Genomic DNA, 22669 nt, shown 5'->3' with positions numbered 1-22669 from the left:
TAGATAAAATGGGAAGATCCTTAAGCAAAGCATTACTGTTGGCCTGAACTTGTTGGGCAGCTGTTCTGTTTCTGTGCTATATATCCTGTATAATGCACTTACAGAAATGGACACAGCTGAATGTGAATCAAAAAAGTGGCCGTAATATTTGTTGTCAGCCACTAGCTTTACATTCAACTCTCCCACGTTAGAGGGGTAATTTAGAGTCAAAATTGTATATTTTAGTTACGTCTCTTTTGTGGCTTAGCCACAAGATATGCTGTCTTTAAATGTTTTTTTTTGACCAATCCTTATAGGTGCAGCAATAAGCAATCAAATCATGTATGTTTAATTCTTGATTCCTAGAAGTGGATTATAATCATTAAAATTATCTTTTGAATTCAGTACTGTAGCTTACTTTATTAATAGAGTGTAGTCATGGTTTATTTGCATATACTTGCATCTGTGACAATTCTGTCTTTGTATTTATCCTTATAGTCTGGCGGAGGAGCTAGAAGCATGCCGAACCTCTTGGATGACATAATTGCATCGGTAGTGGAAAATAAGATTCCAGCAAGTAAATCAGTGAAATTAAGTGGGAAAGAAGAAACAAAGCTGAATTCACAAGAAGCTAAAATCCTCAACACCGAAACAATCAGTAAAAGTCATCCTGAAATACCACATTCTTGGCTTTGTGATGGATTTTTACTCTGGCTCCAAGACCCTAAAAATCCTAGCAATTGGAAGATATTCAGGGAATGCTGGAGACGCAACCAGGTACAGAATGAGATTTAGGAAGTCAAAGTAGATGTAATTATTAAAGCATTATGAATGGGATTAGGGTTGTGACTTTTGATACTGGATACATTAATATTAAAACTCCACAAAATAATGTTATTACAATATCAATAAATGTATGAATAATTGAAAATTTAGACATTGTTCCCTAGTGTTTCAAAATTAGCAGATATTCAAAGATTGACATGATCTTATTCATTTGGCAATAAGAATCTGATGGGAATATGTTTCGAAATTAATTGAATAGAAATTACACCAAAATTGTTCTTAAAGATGTTCTCTTTAAAATCTGTCTTCTGAATTCTCTTTATCTTTTCAAAAACTTTATTTTTCAGCCTGTTCTTGTGTCTGGTGTACACAAAAACCTAAATTCCAATTTTTGGAAACCTGAAAGCTTTTGTGAAGAATTTGGAGATCAGAAGGTTGACCTGGTTAACTGCAAAGATGGCAGTATAATCTCTAGCACAAGAATTCAAGACTTCTGGGATGGCTTTGAAGACTTAACCAGTAAGTGTGGTATCAGTGAGCAATTCAGGCCTGTTGTGACAATAGCCAATAATTAAACAAAATTAATGTTTGAATTCTTGATTTAATTGACAAAGTTTATTTTTGCTTTCTCATGTGTTCAAATATACTTTGTCTTCTAAAGGCAATTGTAAATTAAACATTTTGGATTTTACAAAAGAAATTTTCTTTTGAAAATAGTTTGTGAAAAGAACCAAAAGTCTGTGCTCTGCAAGTTTAGTACATTTATGTTTTCTCTGAAATAACTGAAGTCTTTATTCTTTGTCAGAACGAACCAAATGTAAGAATGGGGAGTCTATGTTACTGAAGATGAAGGATTGGCCTTCTGGTGACGATTTCAGAACTATGATGCCTTCCAGGTAAAAGCTACAGCTGAAAATGCATTTGGACTTTTGACTGACAGCTTAATGCCTAATCGCATTGGCACACTTTATTTCTTCTGACTTTTTATTGTCTGCAACTTGTGCCATTCCAAGTGAATTTTAGGTCAGTGGTAATCTGTAACTGTACTTGTAACTTTAGATAGTTGTGAAAGGCATCAGACGATATGTCATTGTCACTTTATTCCCTTCTGGGAGATGTGTTACATATGTCATAGGTAAAATCAGGAACTCCGGTTCTGGGAAAAGAGAATCCCATACCCTGCACGTGGCATGTTGTGCAAAGTTGACCACAGCCTTGACTTTTCCTAGTTAAGCAGGTAGGAACGTATGGGAAGAAATCATTTGTCCATCTTGTTGTTCTATCGACCATATCCCAAAGTTTCCCATGTTTCAAGTAATATGTCTGATTGTGACAAACCCAGCCTCTTCAACAATAGTAATTTTAATTGCTCCACGAGTAATGTTGACATAGCTAATATTGACTGGCCATAAGACACATCTACCTAGCATGTTCTGTTTGTCAGTTATGTCAGATAGCCCCTCTTCAATACGTACACAGGTACTGTTCCCCAACTCTTCCACTGTAACATTGATGACTGCGTCAGTGCTACATCCTGCACCCAGGCTGAACTGAAGCAGTTCATCGACTTCACTAACAACTTCCACCCTCCCCTCAAATTCACCTTGGTCTATCTCAGACACCTCCATCCCATTTCTGATCTCTCCATTTTCCATTTCTGGCGTCAGTTTACAAATGGACATTTCTATAAACCCACAGACTCCCATAGCCACCTAGACTACACCACCTCCCACGCTGTAGCCTGCAGAAACTCCATCCTGTTTTCATAATTCCTCCATCTCTGTCGCATCTGCTATGATGAACAAATAGTCCACTCCCAAGCATCTCAGATGTCCACCTTTTTCAAACAACGCTGTTTCCCCTCTCTGTCCAGACAGCCCTCCACTGTGCCTCCTTCATTCCCCATTCCACAGCTTTTAACCACCCGCCTCCCCCAAACATCATAAATGCATTGCATCTGGGGCTTTTGAAGTGGTCTTCTCTACGTCGGTGAGACCAAACATAGACGAGATGACTGTTTTGCCGAGCAAGTTCACGTGGTCTGAAATAACCAGCCTGACCGCCCAATCATTGCCCATTTCAATGCCCCCCCCTCCCCAAAACCACCAGCACCACTCCCCCTCCAACATGTCCGTCCTCAACCACGTCTAGTGTCGCAGTGACTCAGAATGCAGGTTTTGAAGAACAAAACCTTATTGTCTGTCTGGGCACCCTACAGCCCAGAGGACTCAATATTGAGTTCTCCAATTTCAAATAACCTTCCCACCCATCGCCCGGCTCTCCTTCCAGCCCTATTTTCTCCCTTCCATTCCAGCTACTGACCTTCCCTTCCGATCACCAACTGGACTCATCCCTCCCATCAATCGACCAGGTCATTCCTACGACCCATGTTCACCTATCACCCCCATTTCGCTACCCTACCCTTCTTTAATCTGCAGCTCCCCCTAACCCCACATCCAATCCTGAAGAAGGGTAATACCCGAAACGTTGACTTCTCCTTTCCTCCAGATGCTGTCTGCCTTCCTGCGTTCTTCCAGCCTCCTGTGTGTCTGTGTCTGGTTCTGTAATGTTCTTTCAGGGAAGGAAATCTGACATCCTTACCTAGACTAGCTTACATGTGACTCACGTGTTAACTATGCTCTGAAATGGTCTCGTAGCTCAATTCAAAGGCAACTAAGGATGAGTAACAAATGTCGGTCTAATCGGCAACGTCCACATGTCATGATAAAGCAAATTTTAAGGAAATTACTGCATTAAACACTGCTTTATAAATATAATTAGACATTCTTTGAATTTTGTGCTCTATTTTGTTATAACAGCTTCCAGTAACACAATGTTATGCGTCAGCTATGTAAATAATCTATTGTTACTGTGCAGTATAGTTAGTAAACCCTTTTTTGGTGTGATGCTTGTCATCAATATTCTATATTTTGAGTTAAGTCTTTACTCAGTCTCTTTTCCAGCACTTAGAGAATTTTAAAAATTATTTCCTTATAGGTTTGATGACCTTATGAAAAATTTGCCACTTCCAGAGTATTGTGATCCAGAAGGAAATCTAAACTTGGCATCCCGGATACCAGATTTCTTTGTACGACCGGATTTGGGGCCAAAACTATATGGTGCTTATGGTAAGCATGAAAAGTCAGTACACTGTCTACAATAATATGATTAATTAATTGGAAAAGACTAATTTCTAAATGATTCCATTTTTACAGGACAATCAACGGTTAAGGAATATGGAACGACCAATCTTCACCTCGACATTGCTGATGTAGTCAATGTGCTTGTTTATGTTGGTGTGCCAAAAGGAAATGGAAACAATTACAGATCAGGTAATTCCTCAAAGCTTCCATTTCACTCTGAATCGGATGGATTTTCTTTAACACTGCTGTCGTGTTTTCAGTATCTGGCTGTCCTTGGCAGAGACTGGAAGAAGCACCAATTTTGAATGTACTGAGAATTGTGAAAAATTTGCTATTGCAGTGAAGATTCTAGTAACATATCTTGGTTACATAAACCTTCACAAATGCATTCTCCTCAAATGGTTTCTCAATTAGCTGAATCTGATTTGACGGACAGTGGCCAGTAACACTTAGTTCATGGACCTGGATTTGCTGAAATGACAAGCACGGTTGTTACAATGGAAACCTGCCCCCCAAAAATGACATTCATCAGTAGTCACAGCATTGTCTGATTTGCTGGACATCTTCCTTGTTCCCCAGAGACCCTTGCTAAATATGTTTCAAGGCTAATTGTCAGAAGCTGTGGACCCCATTGAAAATAGTAGCACAATCAAGTTTGTTGAATTAAGATTATTGCAATTGCCATTGAGACTTCAGTTATTACAGATTGGTGCTAAGACTCATTGCAGTAGTTCAATTCTGTAGTCAGTTGCCGACTGCTGACCTCATTTAAGACTTAAATTGAAATCTTAAAATTCAATCAAAAAGTAGAATAATTCTTGGGAAACCAGGCACATATTAATTTCCCCAGGTTGAAAAATTTAATATTTATTGATCTTGTGTATTCAGCATGGATTGGAACTGGAAACAAAATAGGACTTGGAATTGATTATCGTTCTGGCAAAAACTCTATTCTTTTGAGCCTCCTTTATAATTTGCATATTTAATCTATATAATGTATTAAATACAAACTGATGACTCTGATTAAACCAGCTGAATTTACCACTAATGCATTGGGAAGCACATTCCTCACTTGGTGTGTGGGCACCAGAAGGCACTTCTGCCAGTGATGGAGTTGTAGAAATCAGAGATGCACAAGAGGCTAGAACTGGAAGAAACATAGATATTCTGGAAGAATGTGGGCTCAAGGGGATTAAATGGGAGGTTAGAAACATGATAAGGATGGACACCAGTGACAACATCACCTCCAACAGACATCACCTGGAAACTGTGTTGCTCAGCCTACACCATGAAGTGTAACACTGCATGATCCTGCAACTTGAGACGGATGTTAGGCTATACAAATATGCTCACCAAGGTGACTCTTCACCAACTCATGAATTGCCTGTGAAAAGCCATGAATTCCCTGCTGCAGTCTTCCAGATAGAGCACTATTTAGAAACGCTGTTGAAGTCCAAGAAGATCTGATTGCTTAACCCAATTGCCAAATGTAAATTCAGGGCAGTAAGGTATCTTGGGAATTGACATACACATCTTTGACATTGAGTTGACAGAGAAATGCCAACCAATTCTGTTTCATCTGCACCAAAAGGATTAACATCTATAGATGTGTAACTGAAACTTGTGCAGTGCGCTCAACTTATCCATAAATGCTGTCTTGGTTATCAAGAATGACAATCTGACAATCCAGCAGTATTTTATTGTTCAAAAAGGCTATTTTGATTGATACAAATTCTTGTTTTTACTATTTAATCCATTTTTTCCCGGTCACTCACCCTCAGATCTAGAACAGACATGAGGTGGCCTGTATTTTCATACCTTTTTTTAATAGAATCCCTACAGTGTGGAAACAGGCTGTTTGGCTTAACAAGTCCACACCAACTCAGACCAAACCCCCTAATCTACACATCCCTGAATACTATGGGTATGTTTTTGGATTGTGGGAGGAAACCAGAGCACCCGGAGGAAGCCCATGCAGACATGGGGAGAATGTGCAAGTTCCACACAGACAGCTGCCCGAGGGTGGAATCGAACCCAGGTCCCCAGTGCTGTGAGGCAGTAGTCCTAACCATGAGTCACTTTGCCGTCGGTGGTTTAATATGATATATTAAAATTCAGTGGTTCTATATAAGCTGGTCCTAGAACTAATGAGCTTTGTGTTTAATACTATCACAGCATTTCACATGTAGTTCATTGATTCTGAAGTGCTTTGAGATCTCTTGGGGCACAAGAAAAGTGCTGTAACAATTCAGGTTTTTTTTAATGTAGTGTGAATCATCGAGAAGAGGTGTTGGAAGTAATAGTTGTTGGCAAAATACCCAATTAATCTTACGCATATGGCAAACTTTATCTTGTAATCAGAAGGAGCATGTATTGTCTGTACTAACACATCTTTTCTACCAAACTAAGGAAACATGATATTGGGGATTTTGGGGCTGAGCTGAGAGATAAACAAAAGTCACTTTAGTTATCAAGATAATTGATGACAGTATCAAAAGAACGTGTTAAAAGTAAGCATTGTCTTCAGTTTGTGAGACATATCATCCTGGTCAATTCTCAGTGTATGGAAGGAATTTATCAAGAGTAAAATGTAATACACTTGAACTTCACTGTCGAGGAAGAATCATAGAATCCCTTAGTGTGGAAACAACCCTTTTGGCCCAACAATACCACACCGAACCTCAGAGCATCCCACCCAGACCCGTCCCCCTATAACCCACCTAATCTACACATCCCTGAACACTACGGGCAATTTAGCATGGCCAAACCACCTAACCTGCACATCTTTGGACTGTGGGGGGGAAACCGGAGCACCTGGAGGAAACCCACGCAGACACAGGGAGAATGTGCAAGCAAAAAGAGTCTCTGATTGTGTTGACCCATTTCCGGCCTTAGCCTGAATTTTAGTACTGCACATCAGCTAATCTGGGTATCGTTGACCTAAATATTTTAGAATAGAGAGAGATTGCCCATCAGTGATGAATACCCTTGGATACACGTTTAGATAAAGATCTCAATCATTGTGTCATTTGGCATGCAGTAGGTAGTTGCTTAGCAGAAGGGAAAATCACTCAGTGCTTTTCCAAACCTTATTTCAGATTTGTCAAGTAATCGCTATTCCATCAAAGTTATTTAATGATATTACTGTAAACTTAATGACTGATTGTTGAAAGGGCAAAAGATAGTTTGGGAGCCGTACGTTTTCACACCTATGAAATGTTATCCAACCCGGATTCTTACCTGTTGAACCAAATGCGAAACAGTACTGCCCAGCTACTTCAGGATTGAAATCCGGGCTAATTCCTCAATACTTACTTGTATATTCACAAAATAAACACTTCCTGGAATTAGATTACCACAGTAATTTGTGTTTCAAAAGGAAAACAAAGTGGCAGTTTATAAAATTGATTTTCAATCCCATATTTTAAACTGTCAAGCTTGAGCAATGGAGTATTATGGAAAATGTCCACTTTGTTTTTTTACCTAGCTATCTTGAAAAAGATCGAAGAAGATGAAATTGATGAAACCACAAAGAAAAGATTGCAGGATGTTAATGAGACTCCAGGTGCTTTGTGGCATGTCTTTTCAGCCAAAGATACACACAAAATAAAGGAGTTTCTACAGAAGGTGAGCAGTTTACACATTTATGCCAAACAACTCCAGGGCAAGTACACTTGTCATGTTATGAAAGAATCTAATTTGTTTTTGTACAGAATTAGTGTTATTAATGGTTTGGAAATGAGTAAATTTAATGCTTCTGTAAGTAGACAAAACTCACGATGAGTTCTTTTGATTTTCATTGAAATAATCATAAAATGAGATGAACTCAACATGACATTGCAGAATTACTTTTAAAACCATATATTGAAAAGGAAACTTGATTAAAACAAGATATTTTTCTATAATTTGTTCAACCAAAAGTTTATCTTCCTTCAAAGATGTAGTATTCATTTAACTTCTGTGCTAATGAAATTATGTCTAAGTAAAAATAGTTTCTTATGAAATCACAGCTGATTGAGGGCAAGAACCATTTGGTTTAGTCATTCAAAGTGTGTTTAATAATCCCAATATAACATATTGATAGAAAATTTATTTCTCTATTGTGCCCCTATCAAAAGACTCATGAGGAGCAGGGTCAGGAATCACCTGACCACGATCTGATCCGTGATCAGACTTGTTACTTGAACAAGAAACTGCGCCGAAGACTCTCTGAAGAATGTGGAATTCGTAGCTGGTCTATCTTCCAGTTCTTGGGTGATGCAGTCCTAGTACCAGCAGGAGCACTGCGTCAGGTAATTCAAGGCAGTCTCTACACCAGTACATTTTAAAAAGCAAGCAACAGAAGTAGGTACAGGCTATTTGGTTCTTGGAGGATCTAATAGGATATTACGATCGCTGAATCAAAATCTATATGTTGGCATTCTGTGAGTTGTGTACAGGAGCACCCAGGCTACTCAGAGTAACAACATTTATCAGTCTCTCCATTTCAAAAATGGCTGGTTCCTTATGAGGAAAGTTTGAGCTTATACTCATTGGAATTTAAAAGAATGAAAGATGGTCTTATTGAAACATAACACTCTGAGGGGGATTGACAGGGTAGTTTCCTTTGTGGAGCATGAAGAATTGGGGACATAATTTCCAAATAAAGGATTATGAGCAACTTTTCCAGTGTAATTATGTTTTTGGAACTGCCTTCTCCAGACAGTAGTAGAAGCTGGTCACTGATTGTATTCAAAGCAGAGTTGGACATATTTTTGATTAACAGGGAGTCAGCAGTTATAGAGATCAGACAGGAAGATAAAGTCATATTCAGATCAGCCTACTCCTTCTGTTTCTGAAGTTCTTGTATTCTGCTTCTGAATTTTCTACATTATATTCCATGTGCCATGTTCTTACCCACTCACTGAACCTGCGTATAATGTTCTGTATTCTGTATGTCCTCCTCACAACTTACCTCCCCAACATTGTACCTTCAACAAGGATACATTACACTCAGTATCAACATTCCCTCTTTGTTGTGCACACAACTGCCCTGATGTAGGAGCGTCAATCATGCCATTACTTCCAATTGCAGAAGTCACTGCTGTGCATGGCTGGGAGGAAAATTAGCGGGAATGTTACTTGACTGAGTAATTAATATAGATTATAAAAGCTAGGGCCTAAACAATGACTCACAAGGTACCCAACTCAATTAAAAACTGCCAGTGTAAAAATAACTTGCGGTTTATTTCTAAACTCTTCTGTTTGTCGGTCCTCAGTTAATGTTAATATATTTTCCCCAATCCCATGAACCCTGATTTTGTAAAATATCTTCTTCACAGAATGGTTCCAGTGCAATATGAGGCCAATTAATCCATTATCTCTCCTCCAGTTCTCTGAATGGGATTTCACTCAGTGCTGTTCTCCTGGCTTCTCTCCATAACCCTGCACATGCTTCTGTTTAAATAACAATAGAATTCCCTTTTGAATTCCTCAACTGAACTGTCTCCACCATACTCTTAGGCAGTGAATTCCACACCTTTAATCATTAATGAATGAGAAGAAAAAATCATGTCACCTTTGCTGCTTTTGTCAAGTAAATCTATCATTTTGCCAAGTAAATGATGAAGGATCATTCTGGATCCTTTAACAAGTGAAACAGTTTCTCCCTGTGTACTCCGACTAATTTAGAATTTCTGTACCAAACACCCTCTCAGTGTCCTTTTTTTTGCCCCAAGGAAAATAGTCCCAACTTCTGCACGATAACTATGTTTCTTCAACTATGGAACCATTCTCATGAATATTTTCTGCACTGTTTCCAGTGTTCCTGTAGTGCTTTGGTACCATTATCAAGTGCCTTTGGAACTTGGTGTCCACTATGTCAACAGCATTTCTGTCGTCCAATCTCTGTTACCTCTTCAAAAACCTGTAGCATGTTAGTTAATTATATTTTCCACTTAACAAGTCCATACTGACTTTCCTTAATTTATCCACATGACTATTAATTTTGCTGCAAATTATTGCTTCTTGAAATTCTTCCATCAACAATGTTAAACGACGGCCCTCAGATCAGTTCTGAAGCAGGTTTACTGGACCGGAAACACTAGCTCTGCTCTGCTGTGCTCTGCTGTCTTCAGATGCTGCCAGCCCTGCTGAGTTACTCCAGCAATTTCTGTTTTTGTTGTTCTCTCTGTCTGGGCTTCATCTCAGTGGTTAGCACTGCAGCATCACAGCGCCAGGGACCCGGGTTCAATTCCAGCCTCGGGTGGCTGTCTGTGTAGAGTTTGCTCATTCTCCCCGTGTCTGCGTGGGTTTCCTCCCAGTGCTCCGGTTTCCTCCCACAGTCCAAAGATGTGCAGGTTAGGTGGATTGGCCGTGCTAAATTGCCCATAGTGTTCAGGGGTGTGTGGGTTATAGGGGGATGGGTCTGGGTGAGATGCTTCAAAGGGCGGTATGGACTTCTTGGGCTGAAGGGCCTGTTTCCACACTGTAGGGAATCTAATCTCCTCCTGTCGCTTACAACTCCACTCTCCTCTCAGCCCACCTTCACCCTATATACAATCCTTCCCTTAGCTAATCATTAACTTTGATTTCACTCCACAGACCTGCTGAGTTTTCCCAGCAATTTCAATTTTCGTTTCTGATCAAGCATCCGCAGTTCTTTTTTTTTTGTAGTGAGAGTTCAGGTCTTGGCTTCTGGATGTCTCCTTATAGAACTGAAAATGCAGCACACTTCATCCTTAAGTTCCTGACTTAGATCCACAAATTTGTTACTTCACTGTCACAAGGTCAAAATCCATTAATTTGTTCCTAACAACATTGTGAGCATACCTACACCGCAAGAACTGTAGGAGTTCAAGAAATCAACTCCCCACCACCTTCTCCTGGGCAATTAGTGATGAGCAACCACTGCTGGCTTAGCCAGTGATGCTTGCATCCTGTAAAAGAATGTATTATTTTAAATTTTTGAAAAATTGCAAGTTCTTGGGTGACTTTACAAGGTAGATGCAGATAGATTGTTTCCCATGGTACAAGAGTTTAGGACCAGAGATCACAATTTCAGAGTAAGGGGTCGCCCATTTAAGGCAGAGAGGCAGGGGAACTAACTCTGAGAGTTGTGAATCTGTGGAATTCCTTACCATGGAAGGTTAGGTCATTAACTATATTCAGGGCTGAGATAGAGTTTTAATGAGTAATGAATCGGGTTATGGGGCAAGTGGAATTGACGTTTAACAGATCGACTGTGATCTTATTGAATGTTGGAGCAGACTCAAAGGCCCAATGCCCTGTTTCTGCTGTTACAGCTTACAATTTTGTGTCTAAAAATAAGCTTTCACCGACAATACATTTTAGTATTTTAATTTTATTCGATTGTTTTCAAGATAGAACCATGATCATTATTTCTGTACTCCTAATGTGTGACTTCTTATCTTTTAAAAAGTAACAATATTACTTAATAAAAAGACAGTAAGGCAAAGTTTGTGTTGCCAAGTCTCAGTAGTAATAATTCAGTTGTTGTGTAAGTCAGGTGCAACAAACACTTGTTTTCATGTTTTTCAGATGCAAAGTATTTACAGTTGTATTCAGGTCTCTGAAGACTTTGTATCACCAGAGCACACAATGCAGTCTTTCCATCTTTCACAGGAGCTGAGACACCAGTCAAGACATGAGCTAAACTATGAGGATAAACTGCAGGTATTGACTTTCCTGATTTCAATCAGTTCATTAGTTGGTTTCAGTTAAGAGTTATTAGAAGTATCATTACCTTGAAGAAGACAAAAAAGTAGGAATAAACGGACCTTTTTCCAAAGTGCAGCCAGTGATTTGCAGGATATTGTGGAGTTGGTGCTTAGGCCCCGGCTGTTCACAATATGTGACATGAAACTAAAGGTAAGGAAACTAAATGTAGTAACTCCAAGTTTGCAAACAACACAAAGCTGAGTGGAAGGCTGAACTGTGAGAAGGATGGTAAGACACCTCAGTGTGATTTGGGCAAATTGATTGAGTGGACGAATGCTGAGCGGATGAATGTGAGGTTATCAGCCTTGGGAGCAAAAACAGGAAGTCGGTTGATTATCTGAATGGTGATAGATTAGGAAAGGGAGACTGCAGTGAGACCCAAATGTTCTTGTAACCCATTTGCTGAAACTAAGCATGTAGGTGCAACAGGTGTTGAAGGAGGCAAATGGTATGTTGGCCTTCATAGTGAGAGCATTTCAGTACAGGAGTAGTGAGGTCTTGCTGCAATTGTATGGGGCCTTGGTGAGACCACACCTGGAGTATTATGTGCTGGTTTGGTCTCTGTTTTTGAGAAAGGATGTTCTGGCTATGGATGGGGTGCAATCAAGGTTTACCAGACTGATTCCTCTGATGGAAGGACTGACGATAGAGTCAATGCAGGTAAGAGGTTTCCACTGTTTGGGGAGTCTAGAAACAGGGAAAGAAAAAAGGGTCTTGCCACTTGCATGTGAGATGAAGAGAAATCTTTTTACTCCAGAGGGTTATGAACTTGCCCTGGCATTGTATTTCTCACAGCTGCCCCGTCCTATGCACTGCCTTCTCCTCCCTCCAGCTTGCTCCCTGATCCTCCCCACTCTCTATCACCTCTTGTGTATGTGCGAGTGCACATACACATCATTCACTGGAATATTATTTACAGTAATTTCTGCTGAACTTTCCAGAGTCAACCTACATAGGTAGCAAACTTTCTACCCCTTCTCACCTGCACCATTCGGTGTCATTCCAAACGCTGATCGTACAAGGACAATAATAGGATCCTGTATCCTTCATTTAAAAGGAACTCTCTTTAAATAACTATTGCTGCGTGAAATGTATTGAAACAGATGCCCCCTCCCTCCTCTCAAGGAACATTCAGTGCTCTGCACTGATGCACGAGAAAGCTCAAAGGTACTTGGTGTTCTCATTATCAGATGTTTCGGTATCCTGTCATCTTGCAGTTAATTTTTTACCAGAAATATTCCACAGGATTACCTATTAATCAAATTGCGCTTCATTGTTATATGCTTATGAATTCCATCTCCTAGACCTTTTTTCAGACTTGGAGTTCGGGTTTTTCTCAACTTTCTTTCCTTCATTGCTTGAGGCTAGTCCTGTGGTCCTTTTGTACACAGCCTCCCAACTGAGTCACTCAGTGTGTAATTATAGGAAGTACATTCAGCAGGATGTCCTGCACCTTCTACTCGTCCAATTCTGAATGCAGCTCAATGCTTTGTTTTGCTTAGTGCTGTGTTCATCTTTTCTAGTTCCCTGTTAACATCTCCCTTAACTTATTCAACCCCATTCATTAATGCGTCAGTGTCCAAGCAATATGTTTCCCTCAAAGGGAAATTACTGCTATTGAATTACTGCTAGATTGTTAATGCAGAAACACTGGTAATTTTCTGGGGTGACCTGGTTTCAAACCTCACCACAGCAAATGGTGGGATTTGAATTTAATAAAAATATGGAATTAAGGGTCTGAGCTGACCGTGAAATCATTGTCAATTGTCGGGGGAAATCTATGTGACTCACTAATGTCCTTTTAGGGAAGGAAACTGCCATCCTTGCCTGGTCTGGGTGACATGTGACTGCAGACCCACAGCAATGTGGTTGACTCTTTTACTGCCCTCTGGGATGGACAATAAATACTGGCCTAGCTGACAACACCCCATGAATGAATTTTTTAAAAAAATCAATATTTGGTCATTTGCACATAGCTATCTAATTGTCAGCAAGTTAGCTGTATTGATTCTCTAATAATAGCAGTAACTGGACTTTCCAAGTACTTCGGTTGAGTAAAGTTTTGAGAAGCCCTGATATAACTTTTCTTTCTTCCTTTCAAGTGAGCCTTTTTCTCTATTATGCATAACATCATGATTTGAATTTTAGCTGCTGTACATCCAAGTTGGAAATATTATCCAGCTCATTATTTCCAACAATAATGTTCCTTCTTAAAGGCTAAACGTTATATAAAAATAATAACTCAATTTTAACTCAATTTCAGTGCCAGGAATGGAGTCATACACCAGTTCACATGCAGTGTTACCATCATTATTACTAAAATGTTATATCTGCTGTAGAAACTTAAATTAAAACTCACCCTGACATACTTGCCCTACTTCTTTATTCAGCTGTGTTACAGGTTTCTTGCTATAACTTAGTGTGAAATGTGGAGTATGAACTTGTTTTCAGTTTGTTTTGATTTCTTTGTCAACTAATCTAATTTTAGCTTTTATGATTTCAGTTGCACTAATAGTTCACCAAATTGTGTAAAGCCCCAAATTTCCGACAACAGCATTGTTGTCTGCTGTTTTTCAAATAAATTACATTGCTTATTACTAATTCTGTTTACTGTAATGTTTCTCTAATGTCTGAATTTCTTTTCAGGTAAAAAATATAATATACCATTCAGTTAAAGATGCTGTGGGATCCCTGAGAATGCATGAAGAAAAGGTGTCTCACACATCACAGAATGCTTAATGTTTTTGTAGTTTTGTGACCTTAAATGATCCTTTGTTTTGAAAAGATACATCAGCAGTGTCAAGGAAGTTTGTTTTTGTGGTTACAGCCGTGTTGTGGTAACTGTAACAAATTGGCCAGTGCATCAAAATTAATGTTACTATAAAAAAGATCAAAATGCAGCCTCTGATAATATACAGGAAATTAGCACTGTGCTGTTCCGTGTATTATATTGTACATTTAAAAAAATGAAATGTATTTATTTTTGGACAAAGTGTTACAGAATTTTATGCCATACTATTAGATCTAATGTAAACATGATTTGTACAGTTTTAGTTTGCAAAAATGGATATTTTTCACTACATTGAGACAGTTACTGTGAGAAGGCAGATGCGACTATCAGCTATGCCTAATTTTTTTTCAAATTGCTGAATCGCACAGCTATCCATGTCATTATCAAAGTACTGCCAAATAAGATATGTTCTGAAGCTCCTTACAATAAATTGACTGGATGCGTATACTACACACATCAGCTTTTTTAAGTATTCACTGTAAAATTAAAGCAATTACAAAGCTGTAATTTATTCAAAAAGTTGTCTTGTTAAATTTATGGTGAACTTTTGCAAGCAAAATGACTTATTACCAAGAAAGTTGATATTCTGTGTAAATACATATAAATATATACATTCAATTATGTATTTTTTTAAAATATAGCTTGCTTCAGTTTGTTCAAGTACAAGTGTTACATGCTTTGTACGTTTAAATTCAAAGGAGTTTTACATTTTCCAATAAAATTGTTTTATCACATATCTGAGTTTACATACTTTGTGTTTTTGGTGAAGTTGTGCAGTATTTGAATCTGCTTACTCAGTCTGGACATTATGAAAATCCTTTACATGCAAATAATTTATTTCAGGATTTTCTCATTACACAATTACTGAACAGTTGCACTACTTTGAATATTTGTACGTGTGCGCCTAGAATTTACTTCCACATTTCTAGTTTAAGCCTTTGTTTTGAATTATATTAGTTCATAATGTTAAATTTGCATTACAGGTTTAAATTTTGCAAACAGAATCCTGGATTTGAGATTGCAATTAATATTTTATCCAAGTTTAGCTCAGGTCTAAAACTTGCGGGAAAGGGAGGTAAATTAACAGTAATATAGAATCCAAATGTTTTTAAAGCACAAGTGACAATAAGAGAGTTTTCACTTGGCTCTTATTTTTTTATTATTTTCTTGAGTGTAAGACTCAGTGGGAAGCTGAACAATAGGTGGCAAATCATGCATTCGGGTGAAGATTAACCTTCTTGTTAAATACACAAGTCAGATATCTGTGTTCTCTGCTGAGGTCTAGCAGTGGGCAGAGTTACCATTGAGCTTAGTGAAATGTGTAAGTTACTTTTTTCTTTTGGTCAGTGCTGTGTGTTACCTTTTAATAATGTGAATTTAATCATTTGGTAATTTGCCTGTGTTCTTCAGAGTTGCTGGAAAGATATCCAGTGTAATGTCACTGCTTAGGAAAGGAGAGGTGAGGGAAAGCAATGAACTGCAGGCCAGTATATGGTATGTTTTTGTCTAATCAGTTCATGGAATGTGGTCATTACAGGCTGGGCTGTAGTTTGTTTTTGCTCATTTCTCATGGTCCTTAATAGGAGATGTTGAGCCATCTTCTTGAACAGCGACCAGTCTTTATAGCACACTCCGTGTTCTGAGGGAGGGTATTCCAGGATTTTGTCCTCACATTTAAGGACCTGTGTATGCTGAATTTTGTCAGGACTCTTCGGATCCATTTGCATTGTTGAGTAGTTTGCATTGTTGCGAGAAATACAAAAACACTTTTTCTTTTGACGTGGGAAAACGTTCTCAGGCATTCATCAGAAGTATGCCCCAACTGCAGGGTCCTGAATGTTTGCTGGGTGGCATGGACCCTCAGTGGTTAGCACTGCTGCTTCACAGCACCAGGGACCTGGGTTTGGTTCCAGCTCTTGGGTGACCGTGTCGAGTTTGCATGTTCTCCCCGTGTCTGTATGCATTTCCTCTGGGTGCTCCGGTTTTCTCCCACAGTCCAAAGATGTGTAGGCTAGGTGGATTAGCCATGCTAAGTGTGGGGATAGGATCAGGATGGGATGGTCTGCAGACTTGATGGGCCAAATTGTCTCTATCTGCACTGTAGGGATTCTAGGATTTTGTGAAAATTCTGGACAGGCTACCCTTCTACTAAAACCGGAACTGTTCCTGAAAACAGTTGTCCAATTTGTCATTGTCAATAAATGTTGTCCTAAGCTTGTTAAAATAAGCTCTGTCATAAAATGGACTGAGCCCTTTATCAAAAAATTGAGAGTGAAGGAAATGCTGAGCCTACAACATGCATTTTATCTGTGAGTTATCAAATTGAAAATTTCTCCTCATTCAACCATAGTTCCACACATCAGTTTAGCATATGTTAGAATTTCCAATTTAAGGGAAAGCTTTGCAATTTTTCACGGACTATTTTTTAAAAACTGTGAAGACCTGATGCTTGCTCTTGTTTTGTTGAAAGACTATCCAAAAATTTGGAATTATGTCTCTTTTGAATGGATGTTTGTTGAGACTGAGTTTGATGAATGGATGTAAAAGAATGTTTTCTTGGGTAATATCACAGTACATCCAGATTTCAAAAGCTACATAATTGATGAAGCCTGAGTGTGTATATCTGGACTTAAACATGGCAAGATCTCCAAGTTGTGTTTACTGAGACATTTACGGTGTCAAATTCCTCTCTGCCCAGCAGAGGTCAGTATTGTTTCACTATATCCTCATCGACTCTCTGCCGTTAACCATTAATCACAACTTTAACTCAAGATAGAGATGGTGACTTTCAGGAGAGGAGCATTAAAAGAAAAATCCAAAGTGCTGGGAATGACAGTACTAACCCCAATAGGGGTGTTCTGGCCCAGTCTTCAGTCGAGAAATTCCTGAATACTTCAGCTACTGGCATATATCCGCAGTGACTTCACTCCGACAGTCTGACCTTTACAGATTAACTCAAACAGCTCCTCTTCTTCTGTACTATGGATTCTTTAGAATTTTCCCAATTGCGTATTCTGCTAGGTTCGGCCCCACCAAACATCATGCCTCCTTAAATATATGGACGATGAGGAGCAAGCCATTCAGCCCCTCATGTCTGTTCTGCCATTTAGTAAGAACATAACTGATTTGATTGTAGCCTTAACGCCACTTTACTGAGTGTCCACCATAATCATTGACTCCTTGTCAATCAAATTCTTTCTAGCTTGAATCTGTTGACAGATCCAGACTGCACTTGTCTGGAGTAGCTGGGTGGTATGGAGGCTCAGTGATTGGCACTGCTGCCTCACAGCACCAGGGACCTGGGTTTGATTCCAGCTCTGGGTGACCACGTGGAGTTTGCACATTCTCCCAGTGGCTGTACGCATTTCCTCTGGGTGGTCCGGTTTTCTCTGAAATTTTGATGAAATTCCTCTTTTTCACTATCTTAAATGGGTTGCCCCTCCTTTTGAAATTCTACATCTAGTTTAGGATGCTCTCATGAGGTAGCTGCCCTGTCAAGCCTCTTCAGAATCTTGCGCATTGCAAAAAGATCAGTGCTCTTGCTTATAAATGCCAAACATTACAGTACATCCTGTCTATAACTTTTTCATAATAGCCCATTCATCCCAGAAATCAGCCTGGCGACCTTCCCCTGAACAGCTTTAAGAGTAGGCATATTCTTTAAGACCGACACCAGACCTGTATGCCCCGTCCAGTAGCACAAGCCTTCCCTTCTTTCATACTTCAATCCCTTTGCAATAAAGTCTAACATTCTATATGCCTTCCCAATTTGATTCCCCTACTGATGAAGAATCTGAGATTATGGCGAAAGGGCAGGAATGTCAGATCAACGATGAATTTACTGAATGGGGTTGAACAGCCTACTTCTGTTCCAATTCCTAATGGTTAAATTATGCGCTGTACCAACACATTAACTTCTCATGTCCCCCTATACCTCTGTGTTTAAATAATGCTCTGTTTTTTAAATTCTGCTAAAAATGGAAAATCTCATTCTTCCAGATTATACTCCATCTGCCTTTTTTTTTGCCTACTTGCTTAACCAACCTTAACACTTTGCTCCCCATCTCCGTTCTTTCTTGGCTAGGGTTTTCTAATTTGCTGAGACCTTCTCAAAATCTACAGAAGTTAGAGAATTACAACCAAAGCACCCACTATCCCTCCAGCAGATGCTGGGTTAGGGCTTCCCAAAGTAAGAGTTGGGACCCCAAGTGGGGACATGAGCTGAAGTTTTAATGCTCTAATGCAGTAATAGAGTTCTGTCTGAGTTTTTACCTCTGTGTTCCCGCTCTAACAAGCTCCAGCTCTGACGCTCCCTGCTTCCTCAGGCAGACAGTTCCAAAATTGCACAATCCTCAGAGGGGAAAAAAATATTCTCATCTGTCTTGAAACTGTGAATTTTAAAAGGGTCCCCTTATTCTGGACTCACCTGCAACAGAAAAGATCCTTTCCACTTCCACCTTGTCAAGACCATTCAGCATCTTATAGACTTCAATTAAATTACTCAAAACCCCACACTTCTGCACTCCAGTAGAAACAAGCCCAGCCTGTTCAATCATTCCAGGTATCAATCCAGTAAATTTCCTGAGCTGCCTCGAACGTGTTTACGTTCCTCCACAAATAAGGACACAAGCCTGCACACAATATTTCAAGATGTGGTCTTAACAAATGTGTAACTGGACTGTGAAGCAGGATCCAAACTTATTGCAAGACACTCACTGAAATACACACACCTCCCACTTTTTTTGGCAGGGAAGCTACTGCATAATGGAAGGACATAGAAAAATTCTGTATCCACATCTACGGGAGAACATTTATGACGGAGAGTAATCATTATTTACCTGCAGAGATCAACAAAACAAATCTCTGCAAAGCATCTGCGAAATAACACGGGTTACTCTGGAGTCTTCAGAGTTACAATTTCATTCTGAAATACAAGCCAGGGAGACAAATGGTGCTGGCAGTAATCTGTTCTTGTCATCAGCAGAGAAATACTATAAAAATTTAGGTTAAAAAAATCCATAATTGTCAACTTTTGACACGAGACCTGCAAAGAAGTTAGATCCAGCTGCTATCTGAGACAGGGATAATCTGATTGTAGTATTGCTGATGGGATACAGCAAACCAAAGATGATTGTCAGCTTCAAGAACATTCTGCTAGGCCAATCCAGAATGTCAGAAGAGACATGGAGACCGCTTGGAAAAGGCAAACAATAAGCTCATAACCAGCTCAGTTGTACCAGATGGGCATTTACAGAAGTGCAACAATAGCCACGTAGGGCCAGGGTGATATTGATCTTCAGCAAAGTTCTTAATTCTCTGGAGGTAAACTGGATTCCAATTTCAGAGATAATGGGAACTGCAGATGCTGGAGAATCCAAGATAACAAAGTGTGAAGCTGGATGAACACAACAGGCCAATGCTCCTGAGATGCTGCTTGGCCTGCTGTGTTCATCCAGCTTCACACTTTGTTATCTTCCAATTTCAGATATTACTCTTTGTTAAATCCCTAACACAGTGAGCAGGGCTTATACTGCAAGGGTGTTCGTAGCTCTAAGAACGATGTCTACATGCAGTGTATGGCAGATTCACAAATGCAGTTAAAACATGAGATGACTAACTGAAAGACCATCCAAATCATGCCATACTATGGCAGCTTCATTTATTTATACACAATGAGGATAGATATGAGGTGAACCATCTTAGACCTACCAACACCTTTGCAGTATAAGCTCTGTTCACTGACGCAGGGATTTGACAAAGAGTAATATCTGAAATTGGAATCCAGTTTACCTCCAGAGAATTAAGAACTTTGCTGAAGATCAATATCACCCTATCACTACATGACCAAAGGAGACAACCCAACTGTTCAGAGAAGGACACGTACATGAAATTCTGAAGGACAAAGAGGGGCCTGAACAATGCCTTATCGTCACGCCAATCTATGCCTGTCAAAACCAACATTAAAATTGCTTCAAAGATATTGAATGAAAGTATTTGACAGTATTGATGAATGATCTCAGAATAAAGGCAATCGCGAGGTAACAGAGATCATATTATTGTTGAATTTTATATTCAGTTTGGAAGAGAGAAAATGGACTCAAGACTAGTATTTTAAAAACTTAAGGACAACTATTCGGGGCTGAAGGCTATTCTAGCTAAAGTGAACTGAAATATTAGGCTAGAAGGTAGGTCAGCAGAGAAGCAGTGGCAGATATTTAAAGGAATAGTTCAGAATGCTCAGAACCCACACCAGAAAGAAAAATTACACAGGGAGGCAACACCATCTGTGAAATTTAAGGAAAGCAACAAACTTAGGAAAGAAGCATAATTACGTAAAGTTGAGTACAGATCAGATGTCTGGTTAGAATATAACGAATGGTTAATCAAGACTAATTCAAGGACCAAGAAGCTAATTGATAATGTTAAAAACAAAATGCAAGATTTCCTCTAGATACTGAATAGAAAGAGTACATGTTGGCCTGCTAAAGGGTGATAACGGGAAGATAATAAAAGAGTGATGGACATAGAAAACAATGTAGACACTCAGTCCCTCAGACTCCCTTCCCTCCTTTGGGGGTAGGTGATGGCCTAGTAGTATTACCATTGGCCCATTAACCTAGAGACGTCGGTAACATTCTGGGGACACAGGTCGAATCCCACCACAGCAAGACATGGATTCAATAAAAATCTGGAATTAAGAGTTTAATTATGACCATAAATTCACTATCAATTGTTGGAAAAAGCCCACCTGGTTTACTAATGCCCTTAAAGGAAGGAAACCATCATTCTTAACCAGTCTGGCCTACATGTGACTCCAGACTTAGAGCAATGTGGTCGACTCTTGACAGTTAAGCATGGGCAATAGATGTTGGCCTAACTGGCAACATCCACATCCTGTGAATGAATATTAAAAACAAAGTCTCTGATTTTACATCTTGATCCAATGAAATAATTAACAGAGCTAGACCTACACCTTTCCAAGCTGCCTATCCTTCCAAATTATAACTACCCTGAATATTCAAGTCCCAATCATTGTCATCTTGCAGTGATGTTCCTGAAAAAAACTAGAATTATGTTTACTTCAATTTGAGCTGTCAATTCACCCATTTTGTCATGGATGTTTTGCACACTTAAGATTAAAACAAACCTTGAGTTTCTTCTTTTAAACCATTTATGCATCTCTTGCACATTGTTATACGCCTTCCTGCCACATTTTCATTTCCCTTATTACCTTGCTCACTTGCCTTCTGCTCTCTTCAATTTATCACATCCGTGTTACCTCCATTATTTTGTTTAAAAGTTCTCTTGAAGACATGGGAATTGAACAGAGTAGTGATTGTTGGGAGGTGGGTTATGAGGCTGTAGGAAACTCAGCAACTGATGAGACTGGCAGGTGGTGCAGTTAGTAGGGTATACACTTGCTTGCTCGCCTTCACAATAAACATCAGATCATAAGCCTTCTTTCTGCATGGCATCCTTGATTTTGGAACAACACCCTAGCTTTGACAGCAATTCTTCCTGCTGCTCCCTCAGTATAAGTCTGGAGGCCTCCTGGCTCCCTGTGAATACAGGACATCTCTCCTATCAACACATTTTACGTGTGGACTTCCAGTTCACTACTTCAAAACCTTTGGCAATCGCTCTTGTGTCATCAACCATTTGTCAAATATTTATCGGAAAAATGCTTCATCTGATCATTATTGTGTTGCTTTCTGTGGGATTTATTAACTGCTAATATTTTACATGAAACAGTTTACATCAATTATTTTAATGGTAAATGACATTTGCAATGCTCTGACAGTTCCCTTTGAGGAGGAGAACAGATCCTATACTCTACTATATCTGGATAAATCTCCCCAGATGAAGCCATTCAGGATTGCAATACAAGCAACAAAATAAATGATGGTTTAATCTGAGGGAAGAAAACAAATCCCAGGCCTTAAAAAAGTCTCTGCTCTTGAAACAGGACTCACTAACCCTTGTACAGTTGGCTCCCAGGAACAGCATTAGTTTGTTTTGTGATTTAAACCTGTTATAATCTTGTACTGTACACCATGATCAGGGGTTGAATGTCTAACTTGTTGAGGGGAAGTGCGTGACTAACTGCACAATAATAGTACTTAAAACAGGAACAAAAGTTCTCCAAAATAATATTGCAAGAATTGTATTTTTATTTAATCATTTGATCTGCAAATCAAAAAACCAACACTAATTATTTTTCATTCATGCAACCAAAAAAATTTACAGTTCA

At 39.2% G+C, this 22669-nt stretch overlaps 1 protein-coding gene across 1 annotated transcript in view; it reads left to right on the top strand.

The window, feature by feature from the left end:
• The window catches only part of jmjd1cb (jumonji domain containing 1Cb), a 336894-nt gene extending 321891 nt beyond the window's left edge, over positions 1–15003 (top strand). Inside the window, exons 18-26 of the mRNA XM_048550915.2 lie at positions 478–756; positions 1113–1284; positions 1571–1661; positions 3763–3893; positions 3981–4097; positions 7396–7535; positions 8027–8200; positions 11448–11582; positions 14274–15003. Of these exons, the coding sequence (XP_048406872.1) occupies positions 478–756; positions 1113–1284; positions 1571–1661; positions 3763–3893; positions 3981–4097; positions 7396–7535; positions 8027–8200; positions 11448–11582; positions 14274–14366 (1332 nt within the window). The 3' untranslated portion in view covers positions 14367–15003. The remainder of the gene's footprint in view (positions 1–477; positions 757–1112; positions 1285–1570; positions 1662–3762; positions 3894–3980; positions 4098–7395; positions 7536–8026; positions 8201–11447; positions 11583–14273) is intronic.
• The last annotated feature ends 7666 nt before the right edge of the window (positions 15004–22669 follow it).

This window comes from Stegostoma tigrinum, chromosome 20, assembly GCF_030684315.1.
Source record: "Stegostoma tigrinum isolate sSteTig4 chromosome 20, sSteTig4.hap1, whole genome shotgun sequence".
NCBI lineage: Eukaryota > Metazoa > Chordata > Chondrichthyes > Orectolobiformes > Stegostomatidae > Stegostoma > Stegostoma tigrinum.
Note: the sequence above shows the minus strand (reverse complement) of the source record. Positions and strands in the feature narration are given on the sequence as shown.